Source organism: Aplidium turbinatum, chromosome 1 (genome assembly GCF_918807975.1).
Source record: "Aplidium turbinatum chromosome 1, kaAplTurb1.1, whole genome shotgun sequence".
NCBI lineage: Eukaryota > Metazoa > Chordata > Ascidiacea > Aplousobranchia > Polyclinidae > Aplidium > Aplidium turbinatum.
In genome coordinates this window covers 50,025,769-50,045,556 of record NC_137472.1, presented here as the reverse complement: position 1 = coordinate 50,045,556, position 19,788 = coordinate 50,025,769, and the positions used below count along the sequence as shown (strand labels likewise).

The 19,788-nt window shown below is 38.0% G+C and overlaps 1 protein-coding gene across 1 annotated transcript; it reads right to left on the bottom strand.

Annotated features, from left to right (window-relative positions):
• Nucleotides 1-6,383: 6,383 nt before the first annotated feature.
• On the bottom strand, nucleotides 6,384-16,350 carry LOC145782273 (E3 ubiquitin-protein ligase Topors-like). Its single transcript, XM_082594065.1, has 14 exons — nucleotides 16,221-16,350; nucleotides 14,883-14,982; nucleotides 14,162-14,292; nucleotides 13,209-13,386; nucleotides 12,856-12,989; nucleotides 12,289-12,462; nucleotides 11,890-11,927; nucleotides 10,977-11,052; nucleotides 10,407-10,481; nucleotides 9,856-9,935; nucleotides 9,743-9,785; nucleotides 9,206-9,310; nucleotides 8,672-8,739; nucleotides 6,384-8,140 (listed from the first exon to the last, which is right to left on the bottom strand). The coding sequence occupies exons 1-14, from the start codon at nucleotides 16,283-16,285 to the stop codon at nucleotides 7,671-7,673; spliced, it is 1,737 nt and encodes a 578-aa protein (XP_082450191.1). The 5' UTR covers nucleotides 16,286-16,350; the 3' UTR covers nucleotides 6,384-7,670.
• Nucleotides 16,351-19,788: the final 3,438 nt, after the last annotated feature.

Below are 19,788 nucleotides of genomic sequence, written 5' to 3'. Positions count from 1 at the left end.
CCTAAATCTTTCTGAAAAGGAAACAGCCTCAGATCAGACGTTTCGGCATGAAACTCTTCTACTTGATTTTGCAAATGTGTGGCTGAAAACATTATGGGCTACAAACAGTGCCGGTCTTTGGGATGTGCAAACCGTGCGATCGCACAGGGCCCGCAAATTAAGGGGCCCGCAATTTACTCAGAAAATGCAGTAATTTTGTCATTTTCAAAGGAAAAATTCAACAAGTGAATTCAGCAAAGGAATTTGCAACAAGAAAACATAGAGACTCAACGAATTCAACCTATTTCGTCGCCTGAATATTTCGTACCCTGAAAAGATCGAGAAAAAAAACGACATAGCCGAAATCGCTGATCGGAGTTGCCGCAAACATTTCAAAATTTCTCGATGTTTTCATGGGACGAAATAAGTCGAAATTTAATTTTGTTACACGATTCAGGGGACGAAATAGGTTGCATCCAGACTCAACATACTGTAGAGACATAGCTTTATTTCCGAAAAATGCCAAAGAAAGCATGATCTTATCCTTTTGCTATGCCACCGGACAGCACCATTTCATAGTAATATTCATACCTAAATTTTTGTTTTGTTGAACATGCTCTCAGAATGTCCCAAATTCAAAGTAATTTTTCAAAATTTTCTAGGGGAGGCCCCCCAAACCCCCCGCCGCTGGTTGTCGTCTTTGGCGATCACGCCGCCACCGCCGCCCCTCCCCTTTCAAAGTACCTAGCTACGCCACTGAATTGGATTATGGTCATTGGGGCCCGCAAAAGCATATTCCGCACAGGGCCCGAAAAACCCTAAGACCGGCACTGGCTACAAAAAACACGCCCCCTCAGACATCTCCCAGATAATAAATCGGTCGTTTTTTACATTGATTCAACGTCTGCAGACAGTTTACTTCAGTCAGTAACCTATCAGGCTTGTGATAAGTTACTTCAGTCATGAACGAAGTTGTTCTGATATTCCAGCAATTGACACTTCATTGGCCGGCACTAAAATAACGCGAGTTATGCGCTCATTCAACCTATAAACCTCTTTTTCATCTTGTGTCCCCCGCGGCAGCCTTGTGCTTCCCAAAGAATATCCTCAGTGTCGCATTAACGTCTTAGCCTATACATCTTCCAATACCAGTAATTAAGCGGTTGAGCCATCGCCAATACTTCCAGGGTTCACACTTTCCGGGAGAAAGCACCATATTGGCCGGTGTCAGCCCGGCTGCCAGCTCCTTCTTCAACAGTTGGACCCACACATTGGCGGCGACCTCATCTTGACCCAATGGGACAACTAAGGGAACGTTCAAATATTACGTAACGCTTTTTTTCCGAATTTTTGAGCCCCCCTCCCCCATGTAACGCCAACGTAACGCTTTTTTCAATCCCCCCCTCCCCCATGTAACGCTTTTTCAGTACGAATTCAGCACAAAAAACTACCATTCCGTACTCGAAAGCGTTACGTAACGTTTTGCTTGAACCCCCTCCCCCCCAATGTGACGCTAACGTAACGCTTTGCATAAACCCCCCCCCTCCCCCTCGAAGGCGTTACGTAATATTTGAACGTTCCCTAAAGCAAAAAAAAATTTTTCTTGACTTCAATCGCCTGCGTGCTGGAGTTTAGCCATAGCCGACAGTGGGTGTCTCAAATCCACGTCCTGACAAGATCTTTCTTTTCTGCTGGTCACGCTTCTTCTGATGTTGGAAAGAGCAGTTCCAGACAAAATGTGCAGCGACGTGAAGTTGGTTGGTTTGAGACAGCCTGTAATCAAACGGCAGCTTTAGCTCAATATGGGGTCGATTTTCTTGGCATGTGCTGAGCGTTCCGAATTGGGCAGGCATATTTTGCAGCCAAATAGAATAAGCCTAAAGCAGTTGACCGTATTGTATCCGAAGGGGCATCCCAATCAGAGTTTCCTAGTTTCTGTAAGATATTATTTCAAAAAGCCATAAACTCTTTCGATAATACGGGACTTGTATGTGAGGGACTTATCTGACACAACTATATGAGGCCGTCTTTGGAAAGGCATGTTGAAATAACCGCCATGTTGGAGTAATGCATAGAGAGGGTTGGAGCTATAACGTTTTTGCATTTAAAATTTTTATTTCGGTGGCCTCTATTCTTTTCCGATTCACCATGCTGCTAATGGACTTTGTACTCAGTAGCCTAATTACGAGATTAGAGTTTGCGAGTTAAAACATAATTTTTGTCTAGAAAGCATATTCCTCTTGAGATACCGACACCGTAACAAAAATAATCATATAGGCTGCTTCATTCTTCTCGTAACGTTGATAACCTAGTACAGGGGTTCTTAACCTTTTTTGTCTCGTTTACCCCTTGCCGAATGAAAAAAGTAAAATTTACCCCCACCGCTTTGGTGGCTCCTTGTGATGTCATCGTGTCCAGTCAACCATGTGAAGAAATGCAAAACATCCTTTTATGTCTGGATTTACCTTGGCAAATATCAAAAACAAGCTGTTCTTTTGCCGAAGACAAGGTTATTCTTGACGGGGTCCGGTGAAAAATAATGTCTTGGAACAGTCGTTGAAAGAGCTACTCGCATGTCGTCTTTGGGAACTAAGCGAGATCGATGTTTTGTTTTAATAGTTAATAATGAAGAGAACCTTGCTTCACACAGATAAGTAGTTGGAAAAGGTATAATAACTTCAAATGCACGCTTAGACAGCGTAGGAAAGTCTTCGACTAATCCACACCAAACCTTGGAAAAGTCACCATTGCACGATAAGAATTTGGAACAAAGCGTTGTTGAACATTGAAGATCAATCAATTCATCTTTGCAAAGATCATCGTCAGCAATACTTTCTAACTTGGCTTCGAAGGGATGAGTTATGTAAAGAGCCGTACTGTTAAACTTTCACCTCGAAGTAACCGCCAAAGTTTTTTTTTAAGGCGGCAAGGTGCTGGCATATTTCGACTTCGAGGTCAGAAATCTGGTTGCGACTTCTACTGACTTTCCAATCATCAAATGTTGAAAAATTTGTCTAAATTCCATTTTGAACTCTTCTACTCCACAGATCTAATTTTGTCTGAAAGCCTTAATTAATGATTCAGTAAATTTACCCCCTCGGTAGGTGAAATTTACCCCCAGGGGGTAAATTTACCCCCGGTTAAGAACCCCTGCCCTAGTAGAAATATTTTCAAAAATTAAAAAGCATTGCGAGAAAGTTTGCCAATTTAGAAAACAAAAGATAAAAAGACTATTTCTTTCGACTTCAAAAACGTTGCCTTTTTTGAATAAACACAATTAAAGGTCTATTTGGTTTACAACGACAGCAATCAAGCATCGGAAATCCACGTTCGCTGATAAACCTGCAATGCAGACGAACGACTGAAGAAACTAACTACCCTGAACGGCACCGCACGAACAGCTGCAGTTGGAACAATACTTTTGATACCGATATGTCACTTGAACAATCGGCAACAGCTTGCGAATATGGGGTTTTACATTTCGTAGTATTATAGCCTATCAGTGACGATGAAAACAGACTTGAACCTCCCAAAGTAAAACTGTTTATTTAAAGTGTTCAAACATCGCATGAAGCGATTGCTGACGTCAGAAGCATTGTTTGCTCATATGTAGCCTACCAAGCTTGATGTCATACGGGGGTTGGAAAAACAAGAGCATGGCGTCAAAATGACACTTCAATAGGCTAAATGTGGCAGATAAAGATATCTAGCTGAGCTGATAGCTGAGCTATCTGAGCTGATACGTTCAATAAAAGTTTTTTTTGGGCTCGACGGGTTGGGGTGTCCGCCTCAGAATCGCTAGACATGGGTTCGATGCCCTGTCGGGTTATACGACTTTTCAAATGAGGGACTGAGTCTTGTTTCTTTTTGGCACTCACCAAAGAAATGGATTCGGGATAATAACGTATTCGGCTGCGCCTCTATACGGCTGCACTTACAACGTCTGCTTTGTAAAGCGCAAAGTTTACTTTCTCTCTTTTATCTGTAACTACAGTAGTTTTATTTAACAGGAGGTATATATCTTTCCCATTTTAATTAAATTCACGAATAGTGTTGAAACAAGAAAATATTTTCGGGTTTTTCAAATAAATCACTGAATTATAAAACAATAGCTTTCTACACAACAGTTTTCAGCAGACAGGTACAGATGAGGTTCTGAAGCATGATGTATTATGCAGAGAGGAAACCACAAATGTTCAAGAAAATTTCTCTCAAACAATGCATATCGGCAGTTGACCATAAACGAGATGATAATGACTTACAGTTCTGGCTTCTTCAATTCTAACTGCATGTTTTAAAATTAAAGAAAAAACTTTATTTCATTTGCCAGAGCGGACTGTGGCAGAGTGACAAACTTAAATTTAACTTCTGCAGTTTAGTGGTGCTGCCACGCCAACAACATTCAACCCGTGATATTGAATAAACCAAAAACTAGAAGATGCGTCACCAGTAGACTACACAAAATACATCTGCTTTGCGCGATGCATGATGTCACACCAATAAAACTTGGCCAATTGTTTTGCACTAATTCTATGTCAAATTCTAACGTCCAGGAAGTCTACAGTGAGTGGAATGATTTTGTCCTAGACAGCAAAGCATTGATGCAACGTCTGTAGATTAGGGTGTTTCATTTTTTCACCATTTTTGAAATTCAAAATGCCTGGGGTCCCATCTGGTGGTATTTGGGGGGAAAAGTTTACACCCCAAATTTTTTTCAATTATGACGTCATATTGAGGTGGTCCACGAGGTTTGAAATTTTTGGGCCTCAAAATCTCGAAATTTGGCCGTATCTCCGGAACCACACATCATAGATCGACAAAATTAGTATCAAAATGCGCAGAAGGGTTGGTTTCCTATACCTGATGTAGAGGATATTAAGGTCTATGTGGTTCACAAAAAAACTTATTTTAAAAAATCTGATTTTCGGTCTATTTTCTCTTGATGAACAGAGATCAGGTGATCAAGATAAGAATTTTTTCTGTATTTTTCCATTCTTGGAAGCTGCTATTGCGTTATAATAGTCCTTGTTGGTTTTGCAAAAGATGAAATGGTAATTTGAAGGTATTACTATTATAATATTAATGTAACCGTTGAGGAAGAGGTATGCTGCTCACCTGCTTTAGATTAAGTGTCATTATGGCATTAAGGTCAGGTATTAGTAAGTTGATGCAAAACTTCAAGGAATTGGAGAGAAATGTGCTTCCCCTTAATTCAGATATAGTCAGTCACTATTTTTACTTGAGGAAGAAAGTAGTCGAAACGAATCCTAAGTTTTTGAAGAAAATGCCCCATTTCCAAGATTTGAAAGATGAACTGCTGAAAGATGTAGTTGGCATATGGAACAAAGCTGGTCTTCCAGTGCATAGCAAACAGAGAAACCTAGAACTTCTGGCATACAATCTGCCAAAGCATCGGCACTGCTATGTTTGAAACAGAGAAAAAGAAATAAAGTAGTTAGATGTCTCACAGTAGCGAAAGCGACTCTGATGGGGAAATGAATTGGGAAGATAAGGAATACGAGCCTCTGAAACCAACTGTTTGGGGGAAAGTGTACAAGAAAGTACATTATTTTTCAATAAATGATAGAAGTTGTGTACTTGCTGATCGTAAGATGACTTCGGTACGCCAGCAGTCAGACCTTATGAGGTCGGTTCTTGGAAAAGATCAAGTAGCTGCTGCTGCATCACCTTCGACAGTATACCGCCAACGACAAAAAAACGAGAGAAAAATCTCTGATGGAAAGTGAGAACCTTCTCAACTCAGCTTCTGCCGTTCAGTTATGTTATGATGGGCGCGTTGTCGATAAAATAGATCGATGCGTCTTCTTGTTGATGATAATGGCATGAAGCACGAAAGTGTGCTTGCTGTTAAAATTTTTCCCAAAAGTGGGTCGGTCACTGCAGAACTGATTTTTGGCACAGTCATCCAGGAGGCTTGCAGAGTTCACCTATCCCAAGTATATTCAGTCATGGCTGATACGACTGCTCTCAACACAGGAAAAAAAAGTCCGGAAAATACTCGACTGGTCAATTATTTTAATGATGAAATTGGTCATGATATTCATACCATTGAATGCATGTTCCACATTAACAAAATATATCTATCCCATGTCATTTCTTTTGTGGACGGCGCCAAGAAGGGTCCCGTAGCAATGCAAGATGGGGCTTTGCTTAACCAGATAGCAAGACTAGACAAGCCCAGTACTGAAACGTTAACACCAACTATTATTACGCAATAACAGCTTCCAAGAGTGGAAAAATACAGAAAAACTTTTATCTTGATCACCTGATCTCTGTTCATCAAGAGAAAATAGACCAAAAATCAGATTTTTTTAAGTAACTTTTTTTCTGAAGCAGATAGACCTTAATATTCTCTACATCGGGTATAGGAAACCGACCCTTCTGCGCATTTTGATACTAATTTTGTCGATCTATGATGAGCGGTTCCGGAGATACGGCCAAATTTCGAGATTTTGAGGCCCAAAAATTTCAAACCTCGTGGACCACCTCAATATGACGTCATAATTGAAAAAAAATTGGGGTGTAAACTTTTTTCCCCAAATACCACCAGATGGGACCCCAGGCATTTTGAATTTCAAAAATGGTGAAAAAATGAAACACCCTACTGTAGATGTTAACGCAACAAAAAAATGTTAAAAAATTAACGCAACCGCGGCGCATTGGATGGATGGAATAATTCCCGGCAACAAGACTTCAACAATCGGAAATCTTCACTCAGTCAATCTCGGTGACCGGGCCTGCGTCAGTGATTCAAAGCCTCTATGAGTATGCGAAACTTCCAGGATTAGGCTCTGCAAGAAGCTTTCCCAGTCCGAGTACAAAGATTCAATCAATTCAGTACAAAGATTCAGCCTAATATAAAGATTCGGTGTTCAAGTGCTACGAGCACAATCTGTTCTTTTTGTATTGATTCGACGTCTGCAAATTTTACTCTAAATTACCGAAAGATGGTACTACTGCTCTCACAGAGTGCATCAGCATAGAAGAAATGGCCCTACCCGAGGTCATGATGAAGGGGTAGTGTAGTAATGGAATGTGTAAATAAAAGTAATAACCCAGATCTTTTCTCACTGTGAAGTGAAAAAAGCATATATTTTAGTTGCATGGTTATTGGTTTTTTTGTTTGTCGTATCCAGGCTTATGCCCATTTCCCAGTGATTGAAGATTTAGATTAAGTGGATGGGAAGGCAAGGAAGCCAATCTTTGTGATCACGTTCACGCATGCCTTTAAGTGTCTTACCAAAGACACAGCCGCATGCTCTTGAGCGGTGTCGAACCGGTGCCCTTTCGAACGTCGTTTCAGGGCTCTCACCATTCGGCAATGCAGCCGACTGGTCAATGGTCATCCCATGTAAAGAACCATTAACGTCGCAAAAGCTTAAAATGAGTTCAAAATGAAGTTCATGTTTAAAGTCAAAACAACGCTGGTTTTACAGCAAGAAAACTGTCACACAATATCTAATTGAATAGAATTGATTTAAGCAATTATGCCCACATCGCCAATAAGTGGCCAAAAAGAGCAGTAGCACTGCTTAAGAAGTGGACTGATCAAAAATCGACAAAGTGCAACAGCAGCTTGGTTTGAAAATTTAAAACCAAGTAAAATTAAGGAATTACGTCGAAGAGGTTTTAAAATCATAAATGATGTTATAAAGATAAAACATGAGGAACTACTTCTTCATGACGTCATTGCTGGGGGTGTCGTATTTTCGGCTGAAGCGTGGAGTCGATCGTTTCGTTGGGGGTATGAAAGGCGTCGCATAATCATCGTCGCTACTACTGTCGGAGAAATACGATTTTGAAAGACGATGAAACGACCGTGACAGAGCAGCGTTATTGGAACGTACACGTTCAAATACTTTACGAAATGGTCTCTCCTTTTCGGAGCTTTGAGTTGAGGAGCAAGTGCTTGAACTGTTGAGGCGACTCTTGGAGCTACGGGGTGATTTCGCGTTGATCTCTGCTTCTCTATGAGAGTCATGAGGAGATCTTGAACGATTTCTGTCAGAATCATGAGATGATGACTTTGCTTCCAGGCTGGTTTGTCCACTATGCGAAGGTCGCCGTCTACGTGGCGAAGTTACGGTTTCAGGCAGTACCCGACTGGTCGAAGGAAGACTATCGGTAATTGACGGTTGATCTGCAAAATTCCACAAGATGTTGCTGTTACATTAAGAGCATGACATACAACCACAAAGCGGCAACAAGCCTCATGCGGTTTACCAAAGCAGATAACTGTGTTTATACTTGTGGCCATCAAAGCGAAAACAAAACATGTTGCAACATAGTTATGGGTTCTTCGAGGTCTATAATAAGAGATATAATCTATAATAAGAGGTCTAAAAAAGGGAGGAATGATAAAACAAAACGTGAACGTCTAGACTTGCTTGAGAGCGAAATAAAAAAACACATTAAGTAAAAAAGACTTAAAACGGTCGTCACACCGCAAAAATAAAAATAAAATCAACAAAGCGATAAAAAATCTGAATATATCAATGAAAAAAGATCTGAATAATTGAAAGTCAATCGCTCAACACTGATGGCTTCAACAAGGCTTGATAACAATCAAGTATTTCTACAAACTCTTATTAACAACAAAATGAGAAAACTCAAGTTGATCACAACTAAACGATATGAGTCCTGGTTTTTGTGCTGCAATGCAACAACTTACTTTTGTAGACAGGAATAACAACGCTTTTTACGGTCACTTGAACGTCGCTATCTTCACCCGAAGACCATCTGATGATAATGCAAATATAGCTTATTGAAAACACGTATATGACAGAGCATTGTAAAGCGAATGCACAAGTAGAAAAACTGTATCGTTTCGGCTATCGATGCACACATTTGTAAAAAAAGACGTCTATGGAAGACGTCTTAGTATTGTAAGTTCAACGATATAATACGTCAAAAACTAACGTAAAAAACGTCATAACGTCAAAACGTCAAAACTGAATTCGTTAGCAATATTTCAGCACACAACCAACGAAAGTTACCACGCAATCGATGTAAGGGAAACTTCCCAGCCATAGAATCTGCCTTTTTCACTTCTGTAGACGTTAAATCAATGAAACACATGACCTACTGTATTTGCTAGCGGGGTTCTATTAACTGGGTAGTGTCTAAAATTCGGTCAAAAAGCATCACATATTGATTAACGTTGTTATCAAAGCCGTACGTGCCGCCTCTTGAATAGCATACCAACCTTCTAGCACTTTCAAGAAGAGCACTTGGTCCTGGAAGATCACAATCCGATGAATCGAGATCGATAACGGCATCCGGAGTTCGTAAATGGGGAGGTTTTATATATCTATTGGAAATGCAAGCGATTAGTAACGCCACCTGGCGGAAAATTAGCAGCTGCAAATACTGCTCGAGTGAAAGTGAAAACTTGGTTAATTTCTTTTATTATCAGTATAACTTAGAAAAAAAGTGATATTCTGTACCATCCATAAACATATGAACAACAGCACCACAAAGAAACAGCTTAAAAGTTTCAAAAAAGTAAGATGTGGTCTGCAAGTGCGACGGTACGCAACAATGCATATTTGCTGCATGAGCCACAAATAATAAACATATCAACCACGAGACGACATTGCCGAACATCCGTTTTTGGTATGGAAAATTTTCTTCTTTTACGAACTACAGTATATCTTATGCAAACCAACCTTAGAAAGTTACAATCAAGCGCATGCTACGTCGTACGTGATAAAAAGGGGCAAATAAAACTAAGTTTGCTTACTTGACGAACTCCACGCCTTCCTCATCGGAAGAATCGGATGCACCTGTTTAAAATTTGACATTAGAATCATGCAATATTCTGCACAAGTTTTTAGTGATAACTGCATGACATACTGGGGGAGGTCCGCTCTGTTTCCGGTGAAGAAGATATAATGACGACATCCTCCGGAGGAGAAGATCGCAGTGGAGCGGGCCTAGAAGAAAAAAGTTTGATATAAATAAAATAAAGATAGTGCTAGCTACTGTAACGAATTCGATGTTCATTGAGTAATATACAACGGGAAGAGACTACACTGCCAAGCAAACACCAGAGTTTAGGTAAGACGAATCAGCAAGCTGTAACGAATTCGATGTACATTGAGTAATATACAATGTGAAGAGACTGCACTGCCAAGCAAACACCAGAGTTTAGGTAAGACGAATCAGCAAGCTTTTCATAAAGAGAATGTTGGTGAAAATTTTGTCAGTGATTGGACTTCTTTACAAGATGTAGTTGTTATTTGAACCACGTAGCTTGCTAATAACGCAACTATCACATCACAATGCGGCTCATTCTCCAGTACATTCGACCACGTGTTGAAGTTGATATTACACTTCTCGTTGGTGCTGTACTCTGTATCTGAATTTTGCAGGTATGAATGATGTGACGAAAAGATCAAACTCACCACCGTTTGTTGGCTCTCCTCTCAAGAGAGACCCGGTTGCGGACATGGGCAAGCGGAGGAGCTTCAGGATAATTTCTGAAAAAAATCAATCCGATTTCAGCAGCAAAGTTACCTGTTACGATGAAATATTGACGAAGAGCCACCACAAGATGTTGATGAAACATGTTCAAAATAAGATGCAGCCGTCGAATAGCAATACAGTAGAGAGTAGAGTATAATGCTGTACAAACAAAGAGAAGAAAGTATGCCACATCGATATTGGTCAAAATATGTTAAGCAAAAAGCACGTCTTTCTACTGTATATATCTTTAACAGCAGAACAATCGTGTACAACTGTACACAAAACAACCAAAAAAAGAGTACGAAAAAATCGATACAATATGTTTAAAACCACTTCTTCATTCTTACAACATTGGACCTATATCGTAGTGCTACAGCGCTTAACAGATGCTGTTGGAAAAACAAACTACAAAATGAAAAAAAGCCTTCAATTCAGCGTGCAAATCGACATGCAAAGGCTCATTAGTTGATAAATTCAACAAGTCTTAATTCTATAAATAAAGCACATACGAGCGACCGCGGCGGTACGTCGGGAATACATTGCGCGGAGGAGTCAGGTATTCGTCGTCGTCGTTGATCCATGAACCTTGACGAAAATAGAAAAAGTAGAACATGATAATGATGATATGTGTTTAATACACATAGCAATGCGCCCATCGCAGACGTATGTTCCCCTTGATCATTGATGCATCATTGAAAGTAGCTTAAAATCATTCAAATCATCATTGAAAGCAGGCCGCCACAGCACAGGCGAAACTGAGCACATTATAGCCTCACTGCACCTATTTCCTCAATGCTGAGGGCTAAGCAATTTTGATAAAGTGTTTAGCATGATCTGTTATCGAATCCACGTTTACAAACTCAGAAGCCACCGAGACAAATTTACTGATGGACGAAAATCGCTTGTCTAGTGTAAAAAAAAGATTTTAACTAGTTTTAAACATAAAAGAGAATTGAAAAACGACAACCAGGTGTTTGATAAAGTGTGCAATGTGTAGCACGAGTCTTGATACCTTTTGTTAAGCATTGTGACAAAATTGACATCTCGACACCGCTTTTGTCAAAATGCGAAAAATGGAGGCTTCACTGCAGAAAAGTTGGATAACCCTTATGGTTCGGAGTGATGTTCAAGCCTTTGCCGGTAAAATGGTTGATGATAAAGTTATTCATATTGTTGTGACAAATCGCTATTGATAAATACGAAACAGGCTTCTGTTAGTCAAAAACCACTAACATTATGCAGAAACAAATAAAAAACTCTAAAAGACATAGTTTCTTGACGTCATGTAAGGATAGCTAAATATTCTTCAAGTTAACACTTTAAGTTAGTCACAAACAAACATGTTTTAATTCGTTTGTTTATGATGTACATCTTTGTTTGTGACTCAGCACAGTACAACGAAGAACGAATAGATCAACTTACGAAGGTTCCTTCTTCCTCTAGTCTTGTAGCAGGCGTTACTGCAAAAGATTATATCAAATTATTAGTATACCTTATAAGCTAAAATTAAATATGATTTCATGCGAACACTCTAGATCAGAAATCTTGAAGCACTTAACGGTAGTCACTATTCAAGGCTTCTTTGCACGGCACACATATATTAACAAATTTGCTTCATCAGGGTTCGTCGGCATCACTGAAGGAAAACAGTGGAGAAAACAGTTGTATGCTTCCGAAGAATAAGCTACGTTCTCCCATCAAAACTTAAAGTTCTCGTGAATACAAGTGAAGTAATCATGATGATATTGCATGGCAACGATTGGTCACGCTTTTAATTGCAATTTGCTCCAATGCAATACTTGACTACATGTCAAAGCAAACCTGTCGTAAGTCGATATATCGTGAGGTGAACTGGCAAATGATGTGAACTCTTTGAGAAAGTGATCGGTTCGGTCGAGAAGGTAGGTCTTAATTTCGTCATAAAAGTCAGAAGACGATATCCCAAGAGTGGACACGGCAGACAAGATGAGATCGCAGACTCGATTGACCAACATCCTGGAATATTTAGCAGTCTGGATAACGCTAATGGACATTGGACATGTTTGTAGGTTATCTTAAAACCACTATCTTTGCTTGAATCGCAATTGGCTTAAATAATAATAATAAGGCTGCTACAAACTATGAAAAAAAAAGATTTTATTATCACACTGCATTTGTAAGTACTTTTGCAAGTGTTTTAAACCTATTGCTTTTCATTTTGCACTTTACTTTAAAAAAACGTTGAATTTCATTGACATGCTTCATAGTAGCACGCTCCAGCGTCGCAGTTGTGATTTCGTCTGCAGACATCCAGTTGTGATTTCGTCTGCAGACATCCAGTTGTGATTCGTCTGCAGACGTTAAATCAATATAAAATGGAAGTGATTTGCCGGCTAGGAACTGACTTACATGTTGTTTGCTCCAAACAAGACGATCAATTCCCGCTTAAGCCAAGGTGCCAGTCGATGAACTTGTGGAGGGTTGTTGCGGAAGAAACTGGATGAAGTTTCTCTAACCTGTCTATTGTTGTTTACATGGGAAACCTGCACAAAAAAGAAAACAGTAAACACGAAAATAATTGTCGCCAACTGCAAGAGGGAAAAAGCCAAATTTTCATCCTACATCTTAAGAAAATTTCTAAAATAAAAAATTTAATATTCACAGAAAATTCGTTGCAAGCACAGCAAAACTATTTTTGAACTGCATGCGTGCACAATTATACATGCTGATTTAAAAAAAATGTATATTGCAGATGTACAAACCTGAACTCCTTCGCGATAATATTTTCTGCGTCTTCGGATGATGTCTACATTAGTCGATGCAACCATTGCGGCCCGGGTGTTCTCTTGTTCCAATTGCAATCTTTCTCGCCACTCGTGTATTCTTGATGACATCCAGTGATCCATGACTTGGCTCGTCTCACGCTCCCAATGCATGTATCTGAATGATAACCTTACATCACAACGATGGAAAATTATTTATTTTATAATGTATCTTTTTGCTTTTTTTTTTCAAGAAAAGAAAAATTTTCTTCTGACAGGTATCAAACACATAACAATGCTTGATATGAACGACTTGGCCACATGGCTTATAATACGATTAAATTTTCACGTAAGTCAGTTCAATCTTACACCATTAAAAATATATATTTCAATCTGCTAGAGCTAAATCATCTTCAGTTAAGCCAAAAGCGCACGATACAAATATAATTAAAACTTTGAAGGCGCTGCTGTGTTAAAAAATTGAACTCGATTTGAACATATTTTATCCAATTCAATTCTTTGACATAACAGTAGTGCTACACTTTAACTCTTTTGCACCATCGTTTTGATTATATATTATTTGTGTTGTTTGCTTTCAGCCCAACTTAAGATGATCTAGCAGATGGAAATCGATTAATTAGCTGTATACTTGAATGAAAATAAACTTGTTTGTATTTTTTTCCATATTAGTTTATCGAAATTACTGACACAAGAAAATCTTTCGCTGTCAATTGTCTACAAAGGCAATTGCTTAAACTGTAATAAAACACAAGCAAGGAGTCAAAAGAGAAACACTGGAATACACATCAACAGCATAAACCATATTAAGATATAATATGTGATACACAAGATAATACAATGTACAATAATATACTAAAAAATGTACCAACTATAAGCTATTCTGAAAAAATAAATCAAACAGGTCCATTACAATATTATAATTCTAATATTACCTTTGGAAATAGTCAAAGTCTTCATGGTTTCTAGGAGCAGGCTTTGGAATTTCAAATGTATCACAATCGCCATTGTCTTTGACATTGTACTTGATACGACTGAAAGAGGTCTTGCAAAGTGGACACTCAGCCTACACATTGTAGAGATAACTTTTCAGACTGCTTGTGATCTTTATTTTATTTTAAGTTTTTTTGCATTACAGTAGGCTACAAATGAGTGTTTTAGCAAGAATTATATAAATTAATTAAAAATGAGAACGAATTTAATAATGTTTATTGAACCAAAAATTGGCTTGACAAGTCAAAGAATTGATAAAAAGTTAACTAAATAATTGACTAAAAAGTTAACAGAATTATAATCACAACGGTTGCAGAAAAATGTGAGGCTTTTACAGGATTAACACTAAACATCAATGTTGATTTGATAAAAAAAGGATTGTCCACAAGTTTGATTGCAACTTGCAAACACTCAAAACAAATTTATACTGTACTTGGTAGTTGGTACGTTCTTTACTTGATCCTTTTTTATAATTTTGGTAAAGAGGTGATTTTCTTGAACCATAAACAAACATAATTATGATACCTTTTGGGTTTGTAATATAAAACACTTTGTTGTGTGACGCCAATCCGTTTAGTAACATCATAATTTTGGAAGTCCTGTTTCAACTCATTTCTTATTATAACAATCTTAATAAACCATTTTAAACAATCCTATATTTACCTTTACTTTTGACCATTCTTTGAGACAGCTGAAGCAAAAGATGTGCACGCAGCCATCCATCAATGCCTTGTTTTCCGGTGAAGTAAGACAAATAGCACATCTAAACAGATGGAATATTTATGAAGCTACGTCTTCAATCTAAATGATCAATCTTTTAAAATTAAATATGGGATACCATGTTAAATATGTGCAAATTTCCAACAGGCATGCCCATTGCCCAGTGTCCACCAAAATTGAATCCAAGAAAACTGTTTTGCTGAACTCCAAGAGGTTTCTGCTTCATATGCATACAATGTGTGGCCAACACTCAACTGGTTACTCAGTCACCAACACTCCACGCCAAGTCTCAACTAGTTAATCACGTCGGATTTTGTGTTGACAAGATTCCTAAAAAGGGCGTTTCTTTAACTCAGATAATTTAATTGGTTGGATAAATTCAATTAGGGCTTTAGTGGACACAAAAACAGAATACTTGTCCCACATTCCTATTAAATCACATTATGCTGTTACAAGGACGAGTCGAATATCCAAGTGTAAAAATCCAAGTAGGCTAAAAATAGGTGTTTGGCAAAAAAGCAGCGGTAACTTTTCGGTTTAATTGCTGCTTGCATTAAAAGAAGAGGCTAGTTATTTTTACAAGGGAGGTTACGTGGATTTAGTGCATAGGCTATAGGCTGCTACCATTAGCCTACTTAATAAACTGAAACATAAATATACTGCTCAGTGTTGACAATGATAAATTATGTGCAATAAATATAGAAGCATTTACAGTAAAGGTGTCACAGGAATAAAGTTGCTTTGCAACTTCATCGTCGACTGGTCGATTGCCAGTAATGAAGAAAATTTCTAGTCGATTATCGATGAGAAGTTGGCCACTCCTGCTATTATACATTAGAGCGATGCAAAAAAACATTTAAAACAACTCCGCTCTGTTAGTTCAGTGGTTAAACGCCCGACTCAAGATGGTGTCAGTGGTTTAAAGACTAGGCCTATACAAGTATGCAAAATTGCCAGAACCAACCTATCAGAGGCTTTGTCAACCCGAGGATAAAGATTCAAAACCAACCAACCAAAAATTTATCGTGCTACTTTAAATTCTCAAATGATTAAGTTTTACAAAAGAACACCGAATAAAAACAAAAAAATAAGGATCTATCTCAATTACGTACCTGACACTTTAAGTATTTGTAATCTGCAGAATACAGAGATTGCAGATGTTCACACCTTAAGTTGCTCATTACATTGATTGGCAATTGATGAGATACCATAGAAACAAATAATAATACACATATAAATAATACGGTAGCTACTATCACTTATTATAAAACAAGCTTTTACTTTTCTGGTGTGTCTTTTGGAGAACTGCTAGATCTTCCATCTTCATGATCAACTTCATCAGCCATGTTTTCATTCAATTACAATTTAGTTCATTAAGTAAACTTTAAGATATGTATATACCAAATATATATGTAGGTTAGCCTATTGAAAAATCAACAAGAAAGTATAAAACTAAAAAAAACGTTTGAGAACATGACATCACGCTTGAGTGACATACTGCGAACAACCATAGATTCTGTAGTTCCCATTTATATATATGATAACTGCATATTTTTCCAACAACTTTTTGTTTATGCATTAAAACAACCAGGAACGGTACATCACTGGCGCCGACTTACAAAGTGGCCATGCCACCCCGTAACCGCTGTGGCGGAGTGGCAGCCACCCCGTTTAGGTTACATTACTTATATATATACTGCAAATAAATGTAATTTGAACGGACGTTTAAATCTTTTTTTGATCATTGGTCTTCGCTTCAAGTCAACGTAAAGCAAGAGGTGAACCAATACGGTATTGCAAAGAAAATGATTGTTTTTGTCACAAGCATGATACTCGCGTAACATTAAGCAAGCTACATGAAGATTACGCAACACGTGGCCACGAGTTTTTTCCTTGTTGTTGCGATCGTTTTATTTGTTACTTGTCATAAGTCATTGTTACATTTGTTAGGTTTACAATGGGATTTATTAATCAATAAAATATGATCTTTTCAATGTTGCCTCCTTCAAAAATCTTTTTTTTTTAAATTTTAATCTACAGCATAGAGTCCATATGATTGTTGCAACTGCTTGATCTATTTGCAAGCAATGAAACAATTTCATTAATGCTTCCAAACGTGGTCTGCATTGTGAAAATATACTTATCGTTGCCTTCCACCACCTGTGAGGCGCAATCAGGCGCATAAAAACCTACTTGCGATCTACCATGACGCAACAGCGATTGAACCACGTCCTAATTTTAAATGTTTACCAAGCTGAAGCTTCACGGAACAACTTGACCAGTTGATTAACAGTTGGATTGACAGAGATGCTGTTCGCAAAAATACTTTTGCCAAATGTTAAGTGTCAGAGCAGCAACGTAACAATAAAATTCACGACATACCTCCTGTGCTTTGTTTTATAGTTGCTTTGTAAATTATCGAACTACAAATCAGGTGTGAAAATACAATTGCATCTACGAAACACGCTTAGTAAAAATCAAACAAAAATATGCAGTTTGAAAGTTTTTAGGTTGCCATATTGTGCTATCTGCCACCCCGTGCAAAAATAAAAGTCGGCGCCTATGCGCTACATCATACATAAAGGTAGAGGCTTTGAATCACTGACGCAGACCCAGTCACCGAGATTGACGTTTCCGATTGTTGAAGTCTTGTTGTGGGAAATTATTCCATCCATTAGATGCAGCTGAATGGAGAGCAGTACCGTACTTAATGTATGTTGCTCAAGAGCACACCCCGAGAGTCAAACCAGCACTGCTTGATCTTGAAGCTTCTTTAATTCAGAAGTCACGTGCTAACCAACTGAGCTATCGGGGCGGAATTTTCACTATATCTAAACTAGATGGTAAACAACAAAATTCTAAAACTGTGGTAGCCATGTCAATTAATCTTTGCTAGTCCAAGAGGGTCGATTTCATTGGCTTTCTCAGTCTGAGAATGGAGATTCAAACCAACAGCAGTTGTTTTTCAATCTCAGTGGCGAACCCTTTTTATTCATTGAAGTAGTGTGCCTGCCTCTGCACACTAGTGTGTATAAATGTGTAATTAGATTTACTGTGATGGGGTGGTGGCTGACTAGATGACTGCTTATGGTCTTTCGCTACCATCCTGATTGCGCCGCCATAATCTAACCAACAGTTGTACAATGCATTGTTTTGACAATTATATTTACTCTGCTTGTTTTTTAATATATGGCGCTGTTAAAACAAAATAAATTGACTTGACTTGACTTTACTTTCAGCCTTTCATCAACATTGTTTTGTTTTTTACCTGTTCATCATATTTTCTTTCAGTGTTGCCAGACGCCGCCAAAATGTTTTATTTATTTTAATTTGAACTAACGTTGTCAGACGCGCAGAATGAACTTCTCAACAGCTGTTACACAATTTCCTCAATCACAACTTTATTTAACCAGGACTTTTTAGAGTGCATTGGTTTCAAAAATGTTTCCGTTAAATTAAAGGCAATCTCTAAAAAACAGGTTTACTTTTTTACAGACCGAATCTGCTCGGTTTTCTATCTAGTTAGGCTATGAGACATGATAGCCTACATGTGACTCAGAAATTCATTTTAGTTTTAGCTTTTACATTTTTCTATTTCAATGAGCTCTTGTAGCGAAAACTGAAAAATTATTTGCACCAAATAGCAGTGACTTAAAAACTTTAAACTTTTTTTGTTTTTTGGGGGGATGGAGGAACAAGTATTTTGTAAGCTACCAGGCGAGAACTAATTGCAAAAAAAAAAATTCCAATACTGGAGTTCCTCGTTTACTTAGGCTACAGTCCACTCATTATTATCTGAGCACGTATAATCGCATTCCTAAAATTTGGTTGGAATTGCAAACACGCTATGCTGAAGCCTGAAGCCACAACAGTCAATAAACAATCGTAAAACAGTGTGCCGCTACGGCTGCCAGCAGAGTTTCAACTCTTACGATGTGAAAAAGGTTTCTTATTGATGTATGGAAGGCTAGATCAAGAGAATTAATTTTTCTGGGCGAGAGCAAGACAATCAGTTTAAAGTAGCCCACAGTACGGTCGCAACACCTTATTTCTAGAAGATTTTGAACTACAGGACTATTTTATTTGGTTAATGAGCTTTTATATTATGTATGGTACGCTTCAGTTGTTGTAGGTATGAGAAAACTGATTCTTTCAACTAATTCATCTTTTTGTTTTGAACTGTTAGGTGTGGTGGCCGTGCCAAATTGTTTTCATCGACACATTTACTAACATCTTATTCGCATGCACGTTTTAATCACAACAGTTTTGACAACTTCTTTTTGGTGCTGTTTCTGTAACTTATTCTGATGTCTTCACAACGTCGTTTTTTCGCATTTTGATGAAGAATAGATTGAGCATAAACACACTATAACTTCGGTATAAAGTGGAATGGTTTGTGCGCAATGTCCATACACAATTTTCAAAAATGTCTCGGCATAAAATGTCGGTATTCGACTTGGATTTATTGTTTTTATTTATGCTTGCACCAAATATCAATAATTTTTCTTTGTCACACAATAACTTGAAAACTGAACTGAAGTGGATATTTTTTTTTTGTTCCACTTTCGCTAGGTGTCAGTGTTGTCAACGAACGTTAGATTTTGATAAAATCTCCATTAGCAACAATTGTTTCTTGAAATGGGGCGGTTTCTATTTGCTGACGAAAGAATGCTGTGAAAACTTGGCTTACTTTGAAGTCTTGTTTTTATCATTGCATTGATAAATCGTGCAAATATTTGTCATTATAAATAAGCTGGAAAATGTTTGTTTTATTTGGTTACGTCTTTCCAAATTTCTTGTTTTGAAAACAAAAAATCAGTTGACACATTGAATAATTTAAAAAATGTGT

What these genes read in the sequence shown, in the direction of transcription:
- LOC145782273 (XM_082594065.1), bottom strand. Translation starts at nt 16,285, where the DNA reads ATGGCTGATGAAGTTGATCATGAAGATGGAAGATCTAGCAGTTCTCCA. An exon ending in ACGTACCGCCGCGGTCGCTC is followed by an intron (nt 10,482 to 10,976) that starts GTATGTGCTTTA and finishes GATTTTTTTCAG; the next exon opens with AAATTATCCTGAAGCTCCTC. An exon ending in GAAGGCGTGGAGTTCGTCAA is followed by an intron (nt 9,311 to 9,742) that starts GTAAGCAAACTT and finishes CATTTCCAATAG; the next exon opens with ATATATAAAACCTCCCCATT.